Source organism: Gracilinanus agilis, chromosome 3 (genome assembly GCF_016433145.1).
Source record: "Gracilinanus agilis isolate LMUSP501 chromosome 3, AgileGrace, whole genome shotgun sequence".
NCBI classification, from domain to species: domain Eukaryota; kingdom Metazoa; phylum Chordata; class Mammalia; order Didelphimorphia; family Didelphidae; genus Gracilinanus; species Gracilinanus agilis.
In genome coordinates this window covers 61750758-61771969 of record NC_058132.1, presented here as the reverse complement: position 1 = coordinate 61771969, position 21212 = coordinate 61750758, and the positions used below count along the sequence as shown (strand labels likewise).

At 42.3% G+C, this 21212-nt stretch overlaps 1 protein-coding gene across 4 annotated transcripts in view; it reads right to left on the bottom strand.

Annotated features, from left to right (window-relative positions):
- NIPAL3 (NIPA like domain containing 3) overlaps positions 1-20528 on the bottom strand; it is a 71587-nt gene extending 51059 nt beyond the window's left edge. For all 4 annotated transcript variants that reach the window (XM_044667862.1, XM_044667863.1, XM_044667864.1 and 1 more), the window contains exons 1-2: positions 20436-20528; positions 11372-11606 (exon numbers count right to left, since the gene is read on the bottom strand). In XM_044667862.1, coding sequence (XP_044523797.1) covers positions 11372-11464 — 93 coding nt within the window. In that variant the 5' untranslated portion in view covers positions 11465-11606; positions 20436-20528. The remainder of the gene's footprint in view (positions 1-11371; positions 11607-20435) is intronic.
- Positions 20529-21212: the final 684 nt, after the last annotated feature.

The window sequence follows — 21212 nt, the reverse complement described above, 5'->3', positions numbered from 1 at the left end:
ATGGGAAAGAATACAAGACAAGAAGTCATGAGGATGTGAATTAAAATCAGGGGCTGTGGTTACTGTTTGGTCATTTCAGCCATGTCTGACTCTTTGTGTCTCCATTTTGGGGTTTTCTTGGCAAAGATACTGGGGTGATTTGCCATTTCCTTCTCCAGCTCTTTGTACAGATGAGGAAACTGAGGCAGACGGGCAAATGCAAGGGACTTGCCAAGAGACACACTTCTAGTAAGGGTCCAAGGCCCCTGAGATGGTTAAATTTTCAGTCTGGGCACTTATACCTTGTAAATTAGCAAACTAAGAATCAGGCCTTGATGTATTGCTTTATTGATGGTATAGACCAGTGATTCCCAAACTTTCCAGAAAAAATATTACTTAGCCCCCTGGAAATTAATTTTTAAAAAATTTTAGCTATCACCGCTTCCCTGGATCACTGCAGCACCCACCAGGGGGCGGTAGTGCCCATTTTGGGAAGGAAATTATGGAGAAAATGATAATGATGCAGAATAAACTTAAAAGTATATTGTTTTTGGGGCAGTGAGGTGGCTCAGTGGAAAGAGAGCCAAGCCTGGAGAGGGGAGGTCCCAGGTTCAAATCTAGTCATTTCTGCTATTCTGCCTCAGAACCAATACACAGTATTGTTGATTCTAAGATGGAAGGTAAGGTTAAAAAAAAAAAGTATATTGTTTTCAGAGAACTGATTGTTAAAAATTTTATCAGCATATCCTTGATTAAAATTTTACCTCAAACACTAAGTTGTTTGACTAAGGATAAGCCACTTACAGGCCCCTGTGTTCTTATCTATGAAATGAGAGTATTGGGATAGCTGCTCAAGTCCATTCTCTCTCTAAATAAGGCCCCATTTCCTTTTCTAAGCACTCATTTCTAAGATTCTCTTTTGTTTTTAAAACCCTTACCTCCTGTCTTAGTCAGCTTTAGAGCAGAAGAGTGGTAAGGGCTAGGCAACTGGAATTAAGCGATTTGCCTAGGGTCACACAATGTCTGAGGTCAAATTTGAACCCAGGTCCTCCCAACTGGCTCTCTCTCTCCATTGTGCTACCCAGCTTCCTTAATTCCTAAGATAGTCTAAGAGAGATACTATACCTTCCCTTAGTCTTAATTCTCTAGATTAAAAAATCCCAGTTCTTACAATGTTTTGGTGTCAAGTTCTCTTCCCACCTCAGTCACTCGGCTCAGCTGCTTGTCGTCTTGTCTAATATGTGCTAGCCAGAACTGAACTCCATCCCCACCCCACCCACCCCCACGGTGGTCTGATGAGGGTAAGGCAATTTGAGCCAATAAGCATTTATTAAGCGCCTATGTTATGCGTGACAGCCACCGTGCTTAGTACAGGGATACAATGACAGTCCCTACCCAGAGGCAAAGGATGTTGGGATTCCTATTATATGCTCAGTCCATTATGGAGCTTGAGAATGTTCTCTTTCTTTTTTGCCAAGTACCAACCCATAAAAGCTAGATCAAATTGTCTTTTCTCTGGGAGTAATAAATTATATATTTATGTATATAATATATATTATGATAATATACATTATATAATATATTAATAAATTATATGTGTATATAATTTATTTTATTCTATTTTATTCATTTTTATCTATTTATTTTTATGTTTATAGATTATACATAAATTTATATATACATATTTATAAATTATCTAAAATATGTATATAATTATATGCATATAAATAACTAAAATAATAAAAACCTACTTTCCAGGGTTGTTATGAAAATGAAATAAGATCATATTTATAAGGCACTTTGCCAGCCTTGAATCATTATATAACTGCCAGTTATTATTACTCCCATTTTACAGATGAGGAAACTATAGCTCAGAGAAGCAAATCAACTTTCCCATGGTTGCATAGCTAGTAAATGTCAGAAATGGGATTTGAACGCAAGCTTTGCCTGACTCCAAGTCTTCCCTCTAGCTTCTAGTTTTTGCTACCTGTGTGATGGAGGTTTGATACTCTCAGGATAGCAGGAGAGGCTAGCTTCAGCTCCATCAGTTAATTTTTTTTTTCCTTTTAAAAAAGGCTTACTTATAGGTTTTTTTTTTTTTTTAACACAATGGTCTTTCCTGATAGAACCTTCCTTACCAACAGAATCCCATCTCTTGCAACAAAGGGAAACAGTTATGTAAAACCAATCACCCAGGTCACTTTACTGGTTAATGGTCAAAAGTGATCTTCTGACCACTTGTCCCAAGGAAATTAAGAACTCTGGCAATACATAAGCTGCAAGGACAGCTAGAAGGGAATCAGAAAGACTCATCTGAGTTCAAATCCAGCCTCAGACACTGACTGTGTGATCCTGGGTGAGTCACTTCACCCTGTTTGCCTCAGTTTCCTCATCTTAAAGAAGAGCACGCAAGTGAAACTGAGTAGCAACAACAAAGTCCTTGACCATATTTTTTATTATTTTATTTTATTATTTGTATCCACGGAACTGAGAACAGTAGCTAGCAAGGAGTAAATGTCTACCGAGTTGAACTGAACCTGCCATTCAAATAAGAATGTATCAGAAACCTCCTTGGGGTAGCTATCCTTCATTCTAATGTTATTAAGAAAGAGGCATTGTCTAAACCCTGCCACAAAGCACCCCACACTTACTCCTCAGGGGCACCCAAATTACTTTTCACTGGTCTAGGAGCTTTGGATTCCAACACCCCAGAGAGCCCACCCTCCCTGCCCCGGTCACTGACACCGTCTGAAATGTGTGTTCTGTGTCCCAGAGTGTAAACTCACAAGGCCACCCAGAGGGCTCCTTCACAGAGAGCTCATTCACTTTGGTCCGAGGCTCCTGAAATCCATCCAAAAAGCAAAGATGACACCTTGGCCAGAGCTCTCCCTCACCCTATTTCTATATGGGGCAACTATTTAAAAAACACAGAGGGGCCACTGGGTGGCTCAGGAGATGGAGTGTTGGACCTGAGGGTAGGAGATCCTGAGTTCGAGTCTGACCTCAGACACTTCCTAGCCCTCACTTAAGCCCAATTCCCCAGCCCTTATTAAGCCTTAAAACAAAAGCTTAGCATAAATCCTAAGACAGAAGGGAAGGAATTTTTAAAAATAAAACAAAACACTGTCTGGTTTAATAATAATATTTGAGAAATGAAGTTCTAAATGGGATGGGGAAGGGAGGAGGAGTAAGTGAGCAGTTGAAAGATACTAAAGTCTGGTCTGATCTGAAGAAAACCCCTATTATTTTGAGTTAAAAATTTCAGAAACCCACAATCTTTTGTGATCACTCAGTGCCTCAGTGCAGGAAGGGACCTCACTGGCTGCCTGGTCTAAACCATATTGGAAAATGAAATCAATTCAATAATTCGATGAAACCCAACATGCATTTATTTACTCATGTGATTGGCATCGTGCCAGGTGCATAGGAAACACTTCCTAGCTGCAAACCTCACAAAACAAACCAAAAAAGGTCCTGCCCTCACAAGGCTTACATTCTACTGATCTCTCTTATTACTGTCTTAATCCAAAGATGGATTGCAGATGTCCCTTTCATTATGGCTTGTAGAAAAACTGAGAAAGATAGACTACTATGTTCTGTGCTAAATTATATGTGCTAATTTTAGGGGTGTGGCCTATATTTTGATCAATAGGGTACCCAGGCTTAACAACCACCAGAAATCAAAATGGAATTAGGTACAATGGAAAAAATTCTGGACTTGGACTTGGAGTTTCTCTATCTTATCTCTGCTGCTTACTCTAAGTTCAGGATCTTGGATAAGTCACTCTATTTCTCTCAGCCTCAGTTTCCTCAATCTATAAAATAGGGATAATAACATGTCATCTATCTCCCCCCAAAAAACAAAATTAAATATAAACAAAAACACTCTTTATAAATTATAAAGTAGCATGTAAACATGAGCTATTAGAGTCCTAGAACCTTCCTGGACTCAAATCTGCTTCCCTATAATTTCTACTCTTTAAATAGATTTAAACTGCTTTTCACTTTCTGCAAATAGCACAAATTTCATCAAGGAAAATCTGGACATAGTCATTAACGAAAATGGGAAGGGGATGCAGGAGACAGAATGCTGAATCTGGAGTCAGGAAGACTCATCTCCTGAATTCAAATCCAGTCTCAAACATGAGTCCTAGCTGGGTGGTCCTGGGTAAATCTCTTCACCCTGTTTGCCTCAGTTTCTTCATCTGTAAAATGAGCTGGAGAAGGAAATGGCAAAACACTCCAGTATCCTTGCCAAGAGAATCCCAAACATGACCCTTCTCTCATTCATCTTCCACAAATATTTATCCAAAGCCAAGCCTAGAGACAGGAGGTCCTAGATTCAAATCTGGTCTCAGACACTTCCTAGCTGTGTGACCCTGGACAAGCCACTTCACCCTAATTGCTTAGCCCTTACTGTTCTTCTGCCTTAGAACCAATACAGAGTATCGATTTTAAGATGGAAGGTAAGGGCTTTAAAAAAATATATAAATATAAATATATAAATATATATATATGTATATATATTAGCCAATATTCCCAAGGCATAAGGCTGTCCATGTTACTACCTTCTAGGGGATCTGCAGCATCTCTTTATTGCCTCCAGGACAAAAGCTTGGCACTTAAAATCCCAATCAGTCTGGCTCCAGCCACCTTTCCTGCTTCATTTCAAATTATTCTCTTTGGCATCCCTACTTTCTGGCCAAATGAGTCTGTTCCCTTTTCCCCTGAGGTTGGCATTCCGTGCTCTCCTGCTGGTCTCTGCCCAGTCCATTTCTTCCCCCAGATCTTAGAAAGCAGTCTCACTCCTGTCCTTCCTGTCCCTGGTTTCCTCAAGGTTCCTAACTCAGGAGCTGTCTCCTGTGTGTCTCCTTGTGTCCTCCTTGCCCTGAGGCTCTCACTTTCTCCTTCCAGTGATCATGCCTAAACACGTCTGTTTTCATGAAAGTGGAAGCTTCTTGAGGGGCAGGGGGCTCCTCTCTGTTTTATTATCTGTGTATCCCCAGCCCAGGTAATAAATAAATACTAAAGAACTATTTGGTGGCTTGGATTTTCTAACTCATGTGTCAAGTATCTACTATGTGCCAGGCACCAAGGAGCCACAAAAACACATAACGATATTTTTCTTGTCCTTAAGGAACTTACACTCAACTTGTTTTTGGTCATTTGCCATTAAGCTCTGCATCCTGAAAGCTGGACCTTTTCTTCTTGTCAGCACTTGTCTAGCATCTTGCCAGGAATTTCTGGTTTCCCAATTTCAGAGACTATTTCTGTTTGACCCTTTCCTGCTCACTGATCAGAACTTCTCCTGTACTGAGAATTTCCCATCCTTTGCTCCCCCCGTCCCGGGACCCTGCTTGAAGCATGCCCAGGGACTTTATGGAAGTATAGAGACATGTCTGGGGCCACCACACACCCCAGCTTTGTAAGGGGTCAAGGCAGTAATGATAGATCACAGCAATGGGAAGAGAAAAAACCCAGGTGAGTGTAGATTTAAAAATTATTATTCGATATCTCCAAAGTGTAATACTTATAAAGATTTATTAATATTTTGGCTCACCACTCACATGGAAGAGAGAGCGAGAGGGCGTTACCCAGAACTTACGTGCAATCACATAAAAGACACACGTAAACAGAAAGAAAAAGGCAAAGTAAGAATTCTGGGAGATGATGTCTAAAGGATACAAAATTTCCACTTACACAGAGGCTTGGCTTTGCTATGGCCCTTGCTATAGTTCTTACCTTCCCTCTATGACTGATGTCACTGAGCAAGATGGTTGGTCATAGAATTGAAAACTGGGAGACTGAAATGACCAAACAGCATCTTATGGGAAGAACTCTGGGCCCACGAGTCAGGAGAGACCAGAGTTTATCTTGTGGGGTAAACAGTTCCTGGTTTGGTAATACTGAATAAATCACTTAAATTTTCCATCCTCTATGTAGCAGTCATTCTGTTCAATTCTATTCAATAAACTCCAGGGGTTCCCTATTACCGACAGGATCAAATCCTCCTGTTTGGCTTGTAAAACCCTTCCTAACGTGGCTCCCTCCTACTTTTCCAGTCTTCTTACTCCTTACCCACCTCCATCTCCTCTGGGATTCAGTTACACTACTCTCCTGACCGTTCTTCAAAGAAGACATTCCAGCTCTCCGTTTTGAGAGGTGAGAACCAACTCTTAATTGAACAGCAATTGAGGCAGCTAGGTAGCACAGTGGATAGAGAGCCAGGTCTGGAGTGAAGAGCTCCTGGGTTCAAATCTGACCTCAGATACATTCTACCTGTGTGACCCTGGGCAAGTCACTTAATCCCCATTAAGCATAGCCCTTGCTGCTCTTCTGCCTTAGAATTAATACTAAGGCAGAATGCAAGGGTTAAAAAATATGTAACAGATTTGGGGTTTGGATTTTAAAAGATTATTACAAAATAGGATTTGAGTGATAATTCATGTATAACCCAGTGGAATTGCTTGGTAATTCCAGGAGTGGGGAGGAAAGAGGGGAGGGAGACAACATGAATCAGATAATCACGGGAAAAGATTTTAAAACTAAAATTATATTAAATACATAAATACATATATATAAATGGCAACAGCAGTTGCCATTGTCTGCTTGAAAGTTTCCAAAGCATTTGTACTGGCTGTTCTCCTTGCCTGGAATGTTCTTCCTTCTTATCTCTGCCTCCGGATTTCCTGGCTTCCTTCGAGTCTCGACTAAAACAACCAAACAAGCAAAAAGCATTCATTAAGTTCTTACTATGTGCCAGACACTATGCCAAGCTCTGGGGATGCGAAGCAAAAAAACCAAACAAACCAGGCCCTACTTTCAAGGAGCTCACAGTCGAATGGGGAAAACCATACACAAGTAGTCATGTAGAAATACAAATTAAAAAATATGTGTGTGTGTATGCAAACAGAAATGATAGACAGATGGATAGATGGAAAGATAAATAGACAGTATAAATGGGCTAAAAGATGAAAAGATTGATAAATGAACAGAAATAGACACAGAGAGAGAGAGAGGGAGTGGGGCGAGAGAAGAAGAAGAGAGAAAGAGAAGGGAAGAGGAGATTGGAAGGGAGAGAAAAGGAGGGGAGGGGAGAGAGAGAGGGAAAGAGGGAGAGGGAGAGAAAGAGAGAGAGACAGAGAGACAGAGAGAAAGGGAGAGGGAAAGAGATTTAAAGTTGCAATGGCAATTATCCCAGAGGGAAGAACACTAAAATTAAGGATTGGGAAAGGTTTCTTGTGGAGGGAAAATGACACTAATAAGAGGCAAGGGATGTTTCTTGAAGGCAAAGGACTGTATCCCCAGCCAGGATGCAGACATGGAGAAGGACAACATTCCAGGCATGCAAGTCAGTGAGTTAAAATGCTAAGAGTTGGAGGTGGAATGTCTTGTCCCAGGAAAAGCAAAAAGGCCAGTGTCACTGGATAAGAGAATTTGTGGGGTGGGCTGGGGGGGAGGTGTAAGGTATAAAAAGACTAGAAAGGTAAGGAGCATTTGGCCACCTCAATGGATAGAAAGCCAGGAGGTCCTGGATTCAAATCTGACCTTAGGCACTTCCTAACTCGGTGACCCCAGGCAATTAATTAACCCCAATTGCTTAGCCCTTACAGCTCTTCTGCCTTGGAACTGATGCTTAGTACTGATTCTAAGACAGAAGGGACTTAAAAAAAAAACAACAGACAAACAACCAAAAAAACCCAGAGTGGAAAGGTATAAGTGGTCAGGTTATAAGGGTCTTTAAAGCCAAATTTTTGTTGTTTTGATCCTGGAGGTGTTAGGGAGTCACAGGAGTTTACTGAGTATGGAGGTATTCCTCAGACCTGCTTTAAGAAAACCACTTCACACAGTCGAATGTAATGGACTTCTGTACTAGCAGCAATGCAATCATCCAGGACAGTTCTGAGGGACTTATGAGAAAGAAGCTACCCACCATCCAGAGAAAGAACCGTGGGAGCAGAAACACAGAAGAAAAATAACTGACCGATCACATGGGTTGATGAGGATATGATTGGGGATGTAGACTCTAACCAATGGTTCCCAAACTTTTTTGGCCTACCGCCCCCTTTCCTGAAAAAAATATTACTTGGTGCCTCTGGAAATTAATTTTTTAAAACTTTTAATAGCAATTAATAGGAAAGATAAATGCACCTGTGGCCATCACCACCTCCCTGGATCGATGCAGCACCCACCAGGGGGCAGTGGTGCCTACTTTGGGAATCACTGCTCTAAACGATCACTCTATTGCAAATATCAATAATATGGAAATAGGTCTTGATCAATGACACATGTAAAACCCAGTGGAATTGCTCTTTGGCTACAGGAGGGAGGTGGTAGGAGGGGAGGGAAAGAACATGAATCATGGAACCATGGGAAAATATTTCAAATTAATTAATTAAATAAAAATTTTCGAAGAGAAAAAGAAAACCACTTCAATAGCTGACTAAATAATAAAATGGAATGGAGAGAGACTTGAGGTGGGGAGATGAGCAGGCTATTGTGAGGAGATGAGGGCCCCAGCAGAGAAGGGGATGTACTAGAGAGATGTTACAAAGGAAAAATCAACAGGCCTTGACCATTGATTGGATATGGGGGTGAGAGTGAAGAATCTGGGATAACACTTGGGTTGTGAGACTGGGGGACTTGGGAGATGGCCAAATATTCTGCAAAAAAATCCTTCCTCCTTTCCTCCCTCCCTCTCTCTTTTTTCCTTTCTTCCTCCCTCCCACTCCCACTCCCTCTCTCTTTCTCTTTCTCCTTACCTCCTATCTCAGTATCAATTTTAAGTCAGAAGAGCAGCAAGGGCTAGGTAATTGGGTAAAGTGACTTGCCCACAGTCACACAGCTACAAAGTATCTGAGGTTATATTTAAACCCAGGTCCTCTGGACTCCAGGCCTGGAGGTCTCTCCACTGTTCTACCTAGCTGGCTCTCAAAAAACTTTTTCTGATCCCCTTAATTCTAGTGCCTTGTCACTATTGAAAAAGTCCAATTCATCCTGTCCAAAGCATATTTGTACACTGTTGTTCACAATTGCCTTCTCCATTAGATTATAAGCTACTTGAAAGCAAGATCTGCTTTTGCTTTTCTTTGTATGCTCACTGCTCAGCACCAAACCTGGTACACAGTGGGTGCTTAATAAATGTTTGTTGACTACCAAACCTCAATTCCTTGTATGAAAATGAGGATAATAATGCCTGAAAAACTCTATAGAGGATTATTGTGAACAGTAATGTGTTACAGAAATGTGAGCCTCTGCCCTGACAGAGAAAGGCCAGTCTTAATATAACAATAATCACCACTGTCTGCTCGAAAGTTTCTAAAGCACCATATGAGCCGTATCCTATTTGAGTCTGGTGACAACCCTGGGGTGTAGCGCACTGGAGGTAACAGAACCCCCATTCTGCAGGTGACAAAGCTGAGGCTCAGAGACATTAGGTGACTTTCCAAGGTTCACACGACTTAGAAGAGTCAGAAGGATATCGATCTAGGTGTCTGCATCCTCAGTCCCACCTCCCGGCTTCCCTCGCTTCCTTCAAGGCTCAGCTAAAGCATATCTTGTACAAGAAGTCTGTCCAGCTTCCCCTCAATACGAAAACCTTCCCTCTGTTGCTTATCTCCAGTTTATCTTGTCTGTGTGTCTTCTCTGTACACTGATATTGGTTTGCTGTCTCCCCTATTACCCTGCGAGCTCCCTGAGGGCAAGGACTCTCTTCTCCTCTATCTCCAGCTCTTAGCATGGTGTCTGGCACATAGTAGGTGATTAATGAATCCTTGCTGACAGACTCACAAATCAGCTGCCTTTACCACTGCTATTGAATGATTATAAAAGCAATTCTATTGAATAATTTTCATATTCATAATTAAAACACAAGTTTCAAACCAGATGGAATAAAAAGGATACAGATACTTCCTTCCTTCCTTCTTGCTTTTTCCCTTTCTTCCCCTCTTCCTCTCCCTTCTTTTCTTCCTTCCTGCCTTTCTTTCCCTTCCTTCCCGCCTTTCTTTCTTCCTCACTTCCTCTCTCTTCTTCTTTCTTTCTTTTTCCTTCTTTCCTTCCCTTTCTTCCTTCCTGCTTCTTTTCCCTCTTTCCTTCCTTCCTCTCTCCCTTTCTTCCTTCCCCTCTTTCTCTCTCTTCCTTTCTTTCTTTCTTTCTTTCCCTCCCTCCTCCTTTTCTCTTTCCTTTTTTCCTTCCTCTCTCCCTTATTTATTCTCTCTTCCTTCCTCTCATTTTCCCTTCAAGAAAGAATATCTACACTATCTTTTTTTTAAATTTATTTTTATTTTTAGTTCCAAATTCTACCCCTCTCTCCCACCCCTTCACCACCCATTGAGAAAGCAAGAAATATAATACCCATTATACAGATGACATCATTGCATTATCTTAAATGACTTTAAGAACCATGTCAGTTGGTCATATATGATTACCTCTCCAAAAACAGTGATTGCTTAATTAGTAGTTATACCATTAAAAAAAAAAAAACGAAACCCTTATCTTCTGTTTAGAATCAATACTAAGTATTTGTTCCAAGGTAGAGGAGTGGTAAGAGCTAGGCAATGGAGGTTAAGTGGCTTGCCCAAGACCAAAGATCTAAGAAATGTCTGAGGCCAAATTTGAACCTAGGGCCTCCCATCGCTAGGCCTGGCTTTCAATTCACTGAGCCACCTAGCTACCCCACAGTTATACCATTTTGATCTCTTGGATCCAGTTTCCTTTACTGGGAAACACAAATGGTTCACCACATTTAGATTTCTGATTTAGAGCAATGGTCCAGAGGGTCACTCTGGACCTTTTAAATCTAGGGAGATGGGGGCAGCTGGGTAGCTCAGTGGATTGAGAGTCAGGACTAGAGACAGGAGGTCCTAGGTTCAAATCCGGCCTCAGACACTTCCCAGCTGTGTGACCCTGGGCAAGTCACTTGACCCCCATTGCCTACCCTTACCACTCTTCCACCTATAAGTCAATACACAGAAGTTAAGGGTTTTAAAAAAATAAGGCAGAAGAGCAAGAAGGGCTGGGTAATGGGGGGCTGAGTGATTTGCCAAGAGTCACACAGCTGGGAAGTTCACATTTGAACCCAGGACTTCCTGTATCTAGCTAGGCCTGGTTCTCAATCCACTGAGCCACCCAGCTGTCCCACTAAGTATTTATTCTAAGCTGGCAGAATGGTATGGGCTAGGTAATAGGGGTTTAATTGACTTGCCCAAGGTCACACAGCTAGGAAGTGTTATAGGCCAGATTTGAACCCAGGTCCTCATGATTCCAGGCTACCTAGCTACCTCTAAGGTTCCTTCTGCTTCCAATCTATGAAAAACATGGGGGGAAATGATTAACCATATCAAATTCAAAAAATTTTTTGAAAAAAAATCAATGGATTTGAAAAAGTCGTTACCTTGTAAGAGAAAGACACTTCATTCACGGACACAGCCACGCTTGTGGGCGGCAGCTGCTGGAGCTGCAGGTCGGGGCTGTTGTCTCCCTCCATGGTGGTCTCTATGAGCACATCACGTCTTGGCTCTCCCCTCGTCACTGAAAGTTTTTAGACGGATGACTTTAGGTCAGGTGGACCCTGGAGCCCATCCTTCCTTCTGAGTCTTTACCGCTTCCCAGCCTCCATCTTCTCATCGCTACACAAAAGAAACTCCAAGTCAGTCACTGTTCCTTCCTGGACCCCTCACCCACCATTTATTAGCCACCCACACTTGGGGCACTATGTTTGGGGATGGACCTCCGAGCTTGCCCTATTTCTTACCGGTGCTCAGAGAAGAGCGGATTTCTTGTCTCACAGAAGGTTCTCCTGAGTAAGGGTTTGGGTTTAAACTTCTTATGCTCCAGGAAAAAAAGGGCATTAAAAAGTCACCCACTAGGGCAAGCAAGGTGGCTCAGGGGATTGAGAACCATGCCTGGAGATGGGAGGTCCTGGGTTCAAATGTGGCCTCAGACACTTCCTAGCTGGGGAACCCCAGGCAAGACACTTAATCTCAACTGACCAGCCCTTGGCTTTCTTCTGTCTTAGAACTGATACTAAGGCAGAAGGTAAGAGTTTAAAAAAAAAGCCACCCATAAGCAAACAACAGGTTTCACTCTGCTACCTAAGACTAACATCACTCACACCTTGACTCTTATGACTACCTTAGATGGTGTTCCTGCCTCTACAGGGCTTCCCCTTTCCCCACTGCAGAGGAACCTTCCTAACCCAGCCCTATACACTGCTACCTCTAACCTTCCACACTTCTTCAGTTATAGTCTCTAGTCTATATGGCCTTCTGGTCTCTAACCTATAGTCTTCTGGTCTCTAATCTATATGGTCTTATAGTCTCCCATCTATCTAGTCTTTTGGTCTCTAACCTATATGGTCTTCTGGTCTCCAACCTATATGGTCTTCTGGTCTCCAATCTATATGGTCTTCTGGTCTCTAACCTATATGGTCTTCTTGTCTCTAACCTATATGGTCTTCTGGTCTCCAATCTATATGGTCTTCTGGTCTCTAACCTATATGGTCTTCTTGTCTCTAACCTATATGGTCTTCTTGTCTCTAACCTATATGGTCTTCTGGTCTCCAATCCATACGGTCTTCTGGTCTCCAACCTATATGGTTTTCTGGTCTCCAACCTATATGGTCTTATAGTCTCTAATGTATATAGTCTTCTGGTCTCTAACCTATATGGTCTTCTGGTCTCCAACCTATATAGTCTTATAGTCTCTAATCTATATAGCCTTCTGGTCTCTAACCTATATAGTCTTACAGACTCTAATCTATATAGTCTCTAATCTAAACTAATCTACTGTCCAAACTGATCACATCCCATTACTTGCCACCATGTCTAACATCATGTGGTATCAAATTCAAATAAAGACAAATCTAGCAGTATACTGACTTAGAAAACCACCAAATGAACATATTTTTATTTTTTTAATTTTTGTTAAATATTTTCCAATTTAAAAACCCTTACTTCTCATCTTAGAGTAGATACTAAATACCCATTCTAAGGCAGAAAAGAGGGAAGGGCTAGGCAATGGGGTTAATGCCTTGCCCGGGGTCACACAGGTAAGAAGTATCTGAGGACAGATTTGAACCCAGTTCCCCTGGTTTTCCATCCACTGAGCCACCTGGCTGTCCCTCCAAATTATTTTAATCTGATTCAGCTGGCACTCTCAGAGTAGGTCTGACACCTCTGTTCTACACTCTAGTTAGAGCAGACCAAACCTCCCATCTCATTGAGCCCTCTTCTATATCTAGGTGTTTATTTATGTGTCCATCATTCCTACATTGGATAGACCTTGCCCATTTCCACCTGTTGGAGGGTGTCCTTTCCTTCAAGGCTTTTCCATAAAGCCTTTCCAGAACCTCCTAATTCTAAAGTCAACCTCTCAAGTGAAGGCAGCCTCTTTTCTTTCTTAAATTTCTCAGCACACTTTGGCCCTTTCTTTTGTATTTATAACACTTTCTCATTTTCCACTTATTTTTGTGGGTTTTTATCTGCCATGTTTCCTGCCTTTATCCCACCCTAACAGATTATAAAATCTCTGAAGGCAAGGCTCTGTTTTTGTTTTTATAAATACTTATATGTGTACATATTGTCCTTACCACTTGAATATGAACTCTCTGAGGACAGGAACTATTTTATTTTTAGTTTGTATTCACAGGGCCTAGCACAATGGCTGGGACTTCATGGGTTTAAAAAAATACCTGCTGAAATAGTCCACAAGCATTTAATAAACTTGTATTGTGCACCCAAAATTAGAAAGACAAGGAAGGACAAAAATAACCCCAGCTCTTTAGCACTTCATGTTCCAGTGGTGGACAACATGCAAATACTGGTCCATACAAGATATGTACAAAGATGGTAGAAGTTAAAGGTTTGGGGCAGCTAGGTGGCTCAGTGGATAGAGCCAGGCCTGGAATTGGGAGGACCTGGGCTCAAATCTGGCCTCAGACACTTCTTGACTGTGTAACCTTAGGCCAGTCACTTAACCTTGCTTGCCTTTTTTTTTTTTTTTTTTAAAGAAGGTATTAATGGCAGAGACAGAAGGACAACTAGAGAATATCTCTTACAGAATGGAAGCTTTCTGAAGAAAAAGACTGTTTGATTTTCATTTTTATACTTCTAGCACCTAGCACACAGTAAGCCCTTAAAAATGTTAGTTTATTGGCTGCATAATATTCATTGAATGAATGACTCTTCTACTCATGTTTTTGGTGCTTAAAGTCTGCCATCCCATGTTCCTCTGTTTCTTTGCCCTCCTTCACAAGCCATCTAAAGTCACACTTTTTCTATACCAGTAATACACATTCTCTCTCTCTTTTCTCTCCTTTCTTTTCTCCTTTCCTCTCTCTTTTCTTCTCTCTTCTTTCCTCTCTTTTCTTCTCTCTCCTTTCCTCTCTTTTCTTTTCTCTCCTTTCCTCTCTTTTCTTTCCTCTCTTTTCTTCTCCTACCTCTCTCCTTCTCTCTCCCCCTCTCTCCTTTTCTCTCTCCTTCTTCTCTCTCCTTTTCTCTCTCTCTCTAAATATACACACAAAAATATATATAAAATGATATATGTAATTATATAGAGAACTGCTATATCTATAGTTTTCCTGCTATTAATAATAATAACAATAATAACAAAGTACTTTGAAATGTATTGTTTCATTCTTACAACCACCTTGAGAAGGAGGAAATGAAACCACTACTATTAGCCCCATATTACAGATAAATCTGAGTCTTCTGAGAGGGTCAACGACTGGTCCATCATCACACAGTTAGCACCAGAAGCAAGATTTACATCCAGCTCTCCCTAGACTCAGAGTCCATCAGTGTTTCCATCATACTCTATATCCTCAGGATCCCTGCTCTCCAAAAAAAAGAGCAAACAAAAACTCTTTTGCTACAGAAGGCCACCTGTGTTTATCCATCTTTTTCTTAAAGAAAAGAAGACACCTACCCACTCCAGCTGGAACAAATTGGGCAGGGTACTGTGGATGCTTGAGTTGGGAGGCTCAGTGTATTGAAAGCCAGGCCTAGAGACGATGAGAGGTCCTGGGTTCAAAACTGACTTCAAACACTTCCTAGCTGGGTGACCCTGGGCAAGTCACTTATCCCCCATTGCCCTTTACTTACCACTCTTCTGTCTTGGAACCAATACACAGTATTGAAGACTGAAGGAAAGGGTTTTAAAAAAACAAACTTCTGTCAGAGAGTTCTTCACCCAAGTTTTTTTTTTTTTTTTTTTACATTTTTAAACCCTTAACTTCTCTGTATTGGTTCCTAGGTGGAAGAGTGGTATGGGTGGGCAATGGGAGTCAAGTGACTTGCCCAGGGTCACAGAGCTGGGACATATCTGAGGCTGGATTTGAACCTAGGACCTGCCGTCTCTAGGCCTGACTCTCAATCCACTGAGCTACCCAGCTGCCCCTTCACCCAAGTTTTTAATGACCTCACAAGTCTGATCTTTCCATCCCCACCGAAAGAGCAGAGGAAAATCCTAAACTCTTGTTAAGTCTCTCTCCTTCCAGGATCTCCAAACTGTTTTCCAAAGGGAGGAATCTTATATAACTCAGATTTATGTAGCACTTTAAAGTTTGCAAAGCACTTTACAATAACCCAATGAGGCAAGAGCTATTGTTATCCTCATTTAACCGATGAGGAAACTGAGAGAGGTTAAATGCCTTAACCCACAGGGGCAGCTAGTGGCACAATGGATACAAGCTTAGGACCAAGAGTCAGGAAGATCCATAAATTCAAATCCAGCCACTTACTGTGTGACCTTGGAAAAGTCACTTAACCCTGTTGACCTCAGTTTTCCTCATCTGGAAAACAAGCTGGAAAAAGAATCAGCAAACCACTCCAGTATCTCTGGCCAAGGAAATCCCCCACAATGGGGAATGAATTACAACATATCAGAAATAGTTGGGTACCTGGGAGTTCCAGGTGGCTCTGGTTCAAATCCAGCCTCGGATTATATGACAAATTATCTCTTTGAGCCTTAGTTTTCTCATCTGTAAAACGATCATGATAATTCCTATAGTATTATTATGGGGAGGCAGTTAGAGTGCCGGCAAGGGAGTCAGGAAAAGCTGGGTTTGAATGCTGCCTCTGATATTTGTTGGTTGTGCCAAAGTGGGCATGGTACATCCTCTGTCTTCATTTCCTCATTTTCAAAGGGAGGTCCTCCAGGCTGGGATGCCTTCCTCACTGGGAGGAGGCGAATCTCAAATGAGGAAATGTAAGTGAAGCCCTTTGCAGACTTAATAGTGAAAAATGAGTTGTTATTATTCAATCGATCTATTTGCTTTTATTGTCTATTCTATTATTAGGCTAATCAGGTACCTAATAACTGGGCCCAAAATAAGGAAGTGAAACAGTTCCCGTCCTCAAGGACTTCTATTCTCTTTGGGAGGTGGGGGTTGAGAGAACACAAATAACAGAGAAATCTACAGAATACAAGGAAGTGAAAATGGGATCATTGGAGAAAAAAAGAGAGCTGGGGGTGGAAAGACTTCATGGCAGGGGCAGCTTTGGAGCTGAGCTTTAGGGAAACTGAGGTGTCCAAAAGACAGAAGCGAAGAAGAAAATTTCCTGAATGGGGACATCAAGATGTGTGTGCAATCTGTGAAAAAAATTCGAAGGATTTCCTCCCAGTTCTTTTATTGATTCTCTTGATATTTTTGACCTTTTGTTTCTCCAAATATATTGTTACTGCTTTTCCCAAGTTCCACAAAATAACTGTTTGATAGTTTGATTGCTTTGGCACCGAATAAATATATTAACAAAGGAAAAAAGACACGTGTGCAAAACTGCAAGGAACTCAGTATGCCTGAACAAGAATGGATGGAAGGGAGGGAGTCACATGTCAAAAGGCAAGAAAAGAGACCAGGCTTGGAAGACATGTAAATGCCAAATGGAGGAGCTTCTGTTTGATCCTGCAGGTGATTTGCAAGCTTTAAAATACTCAAAATTCTTCCTGTAGTTCTAATTTTGAAAAGTTTTAGGATTTTATAGAGTACTGGGACAGCCAGGTAGCTCAGTGGATAGGGAGCCAAGCCCGGAGACAGGAGATCCTGGGTTCAAATTTGGCCTCACACATGTCCTAGCCGAGTGGCTCTGGGAAAGTCACTTAACCCCCATTGCCTAGCTCTTACTGCTCTTCTGACTTGGAACTGATATCAATTCTAAGACAGAAGGTAAAAGTTTAAAAGAACCCCCCCCCAAAAAAAAAGACTTTGGGGAAAGTTAACAATTGTGTAATTGGAAAAAATTAATATTAAAAATTGTTAAATGTTTTGTATAATCTATATCAAAATGCTTGCCTTCTCATGAGGGAAAGGAGGAGCGGGGAGAATTGGTAACTCAAATTTTTAAAAAACAAATGTTAATTATTTTTACATGTAACTGGAAAAATATAAAAAGTAAAAGACTTTGGGGACAACTTGTATCAATTACATCTATTATCATCATCTTCCCTTGATCTTTGGTGTTGGTAGCTTTTTTTCTTTTCCCAGCCCTTACTTTCTTTCTTTTTTTTTTAAGCCCTTAACTTCTGTGTATTGACTCCTCGGTGGAAGAGTGGTAAGGGTGGGCAATGGGGGTCACACAGCTGGGAAGTGTCTGAGGCCAGATTTGAACCTAGGACCTCCCGTCTGTAGGCCTGACTCTCAATCTACTGAGCTACTCCCCCCCCCCCAAGCCCTTACTTTCTGTCTTAGAAACATCTCTGAGACAGAACTAGGCAAAAGGGGTTCAGTGACTTGCCTAGTCACACAGCTGGGAAATGTCTGGGGCCAGATTTGAACCTAGGTCCTCCTGACTCCAGGCTCAGTGCTCAATCCACTGAGCTACCTGGCAGCTCTGTGTTCACAGGATTTAGAAATGCAAGGATCCCTGGAGGTAGAGTCCAAACCCCCATTTTTATAGTTGGTTAACAAGCATTTATTAAATGTAAAACAAAAAGGGGTAAAGAGGAAAGTAACTATATGACCAAGTTCACACAGCTACAAAGTCCTCCAGTTCCAAATCCAGGGGTCTTTTCACCATACCACTCTCCCCCTTTATACTTTTCATCTGGTAAGGATGGTTGTAGGAGGAGAGATCTCATGGAACAGTCCTCCTTGGAGACTATCTAGTCAAACCTCTTTTTTAGACAGTAGGGGAAACTGAAGCCCCCAAAAGTGGGAGAAAATAATTGGCAAAAACAAGGAGCAAAAGGACAAGTTCTATAATAATATCTGGCAGTTAGATAGCATTTGAAGAGTTTGCAAAATACTTTAAATGCTTCATCTTGTTACACCTTACTGATAACTTAAAAAGTAAGTGCTATAGAAGAAGAAATTCAACACTGGGAGAATTTACATGCCTTACTTGCCCATGACAAGTGTCAGAGGTATATTTTGAACTCGGGCCCCTCAGGAGTGCAGTATCCTTTCCTAGCCTATCCCAAGCAAGTCTTTTCAAAGGCTAAGCCTTTCTTTCTTCCCTAGCTTCAGGATTTTGGTCTCTCCCAAGCCTGGAATCTTCTGAAAGCCAGTAATATCAGATGGGCTCTAACAAAAGAGCCCAGGGCTAGAAAGAGAACAGGATCTACAGAAGAAGCCCAGACTACCCTCCAGGAGTTTTCTCCTTTCTCTCTTTAACAGACTCATAACCCAGATCTGCAGGGGGTGGCAGTCTCTTTGTCCCTGCCTCCCCTTCCGAGTTAGTCAGGGAGTAAACAGGCATTTTTTTTTTTTTTAACTCTATTCCAGGCACTATGCTAAAAGCTGGGGATAGAAAACTATGGGAAAACAAAAGAAAACCAAACCAAAAACAGGCCCAGCTCTCAAGGAAGCAGTCAAGGGAGAGGAGTCACCAGCAAAAAAGCAGGAAAGGGAGGCAGGTTTGGAAGAATTTTAAAAGCCAATTGAGGAGTTTCTATTTGCTTCTACAGGTGATCTGCTAGCTTTTTAATACCTGCTTTTTAAGGAGATACTATTTAAAAAACTAGATATGTACAAAATAGCTCTAGCTTCTGGTCTCCATGTTGATGAAAATTCTTATTCTCAAAATCCTATTTAAATGCATAAAGGTTTATACTCACCTAGGCACCCCAGATTTTATTAAGATAATTGAGGGGAGGGGGAAGCTAGGTGGCTCAGTGGATTGAAAGGTAGGCCTGGAGAAGGGAGGTTCTAGGTTGAAATCTGGCCTCAGACACTTCCCAGCTGTGTGATCCTGAACAAGTCATTTAATCCCCATTGCCTAGCCCTTACCACTCTTCTGCCTTGGAATCAATACACAGCATTGATTCAAAGACAGAAGGTAAGGGTTTAAAAAAAAAAAAGAAAGAAAGAAAAACTATAATTGAGGGTAGGAGAAAGCTAAATGGCCCAGTGGATTAAAAGCCAGGCCTGGAGAAGGGAGGTCATGGGTTCAAATTTGACCGCAGACACTTCCTAGCTGTGTGACCCTGGGCAAGTCACTTAACCTTCAATGCTTACAAACCTTACTGCTCTTCTGCCTTGGAACCAATACACAGTATTGATTCCAAGCCAGAAGATGAGGGTTTAAAAAAAAAAAAAAAAAAAAAAAAGGTTATTGAGAGTATTGTAGCACCTGGGGCATCTTCTCACCCATTCTCCAGCCCAGGATAAAGGGAGGGAGGCAGGAGGCCTAGTTCTAATCCAAACTCTCAATAACCAGCTGTGAGATCTCAGGCACTTTAACCCTCTCTGAGTCTCAGCTGTTTTAGATTATGAGTTGATCTCTTTTCTAGCTCTCCGGCCTAATTAAGGAGAAAATATTATTAAAGGAAATACATTACCACAGCTTCACATGGTCACATAGGCAGCAGAGATGCTCTATGGTTTAACCCTGTGTCTGTTGAATTAAAGGAGCGAGGACAGGTGAATCCGGGGAGGAAGGAAGGAAAATGACATCAAAGGCCCGAACTAAGACTTGTCCAAGGTCACACGGATGATGAGCCTCGAAGGGGGCGATTTGAACTCAGGTTTCTTTGACTCCAGAACCAATGCTATTTCCACGGCGTAGAGAGAGGGGAGCACCCACCCGGGAAGCCCTGGGGTGTGGCCCGTAACAGAAGAGTTAAAAATAACAAAACCAAACCTTCATCAAGAGCTGGGTCAAGGGATAAGGCTATGATTACAGGTCCCTTTCCTACCCGATGCCATTTCTTTCCCCAACGTTAATTCATTTCACTTCCTGGTTTGCTTCAACCCAGCAATCACCCTCCGGCAGGTAACCAGATCCCCCCATCCCCCCACCAGGTAAATGCAATTCGAAAAGGGCAGGTTAGATCCCCGACTCCGGTTCGAACCCGAGCCCAGTGCCAGGAAGCACAGACCAAAGGATGAGAACCCGCATCAGAGAAGACTGATAATGAATTAACTTTCCATCTACTTGGGGAAAACAAACCCATACTCTCACTTGGCCGGAGAGCCCCAACCAAGCCCCGGGCTGCGTCCTCCGGTCCATTCGGCTCACCTGCGCTTCCTCTACAAACCCTCCATCCGGCGGAGGCTTCGGAGGGAGGCCTCCGGCGGTGCCCCCTTCCAGTGGTAGAGGACCCCGGGCTGATTTCTCTCCCAGCTGGGCTCTTCCCCGCTGGCTGGTGCAGCGCTTCGCTCTCCGAGGCGGGGCCTCGGCCAGTCTGCCACTTAGCAGTGACGCTTAGTGACGCTAAACGGGCGTGAAATTGACATCCCCAGGCTATTGGCTGGAGCCCGGCAAGCTTGTCTGAAGTGCGGGGAGAGCGGGGAGAGCCCGGGAGGGGCGGAGAAGCAAAAGGGACTCCCACGGGACTTGGGCTACACCTACGTTTCGTGGCCGGAGCTGGGCATTTCAAGGACTGTCTGGGCAAAGGGGGATTGGCTGCAGGGATCGGGTCCAGCAGTGACTGATTAAATAAACTCCTAATTAAACCGAAAAGAAAAATAATACCTGCTCTCGGAAACACTGCTGAGATCAAACGCGTGCATTACGTAGTTGATCTGGAAAGTGGCGTGAAAGACGATTAGGAAGGGCCGTACGACAGAAACGGGGACCCGGGAGAGGAGGCTAAGATGCAGTGAGGGAGGACCAGAACTAGGGGAGCCACAATGAGAAAAGGAAGGAGGGAAGAGATGAGAGATATTGCTAAGGTCAATTCCATCCGATTTGGCATCTGATTGGATGTAGGGATAATGGAGAAGGAGTGAAAAAAGATGATGGCAGTGGGACATCCAGGTAAAGATATCTGGCAGGTATATGGAAATATAGGCC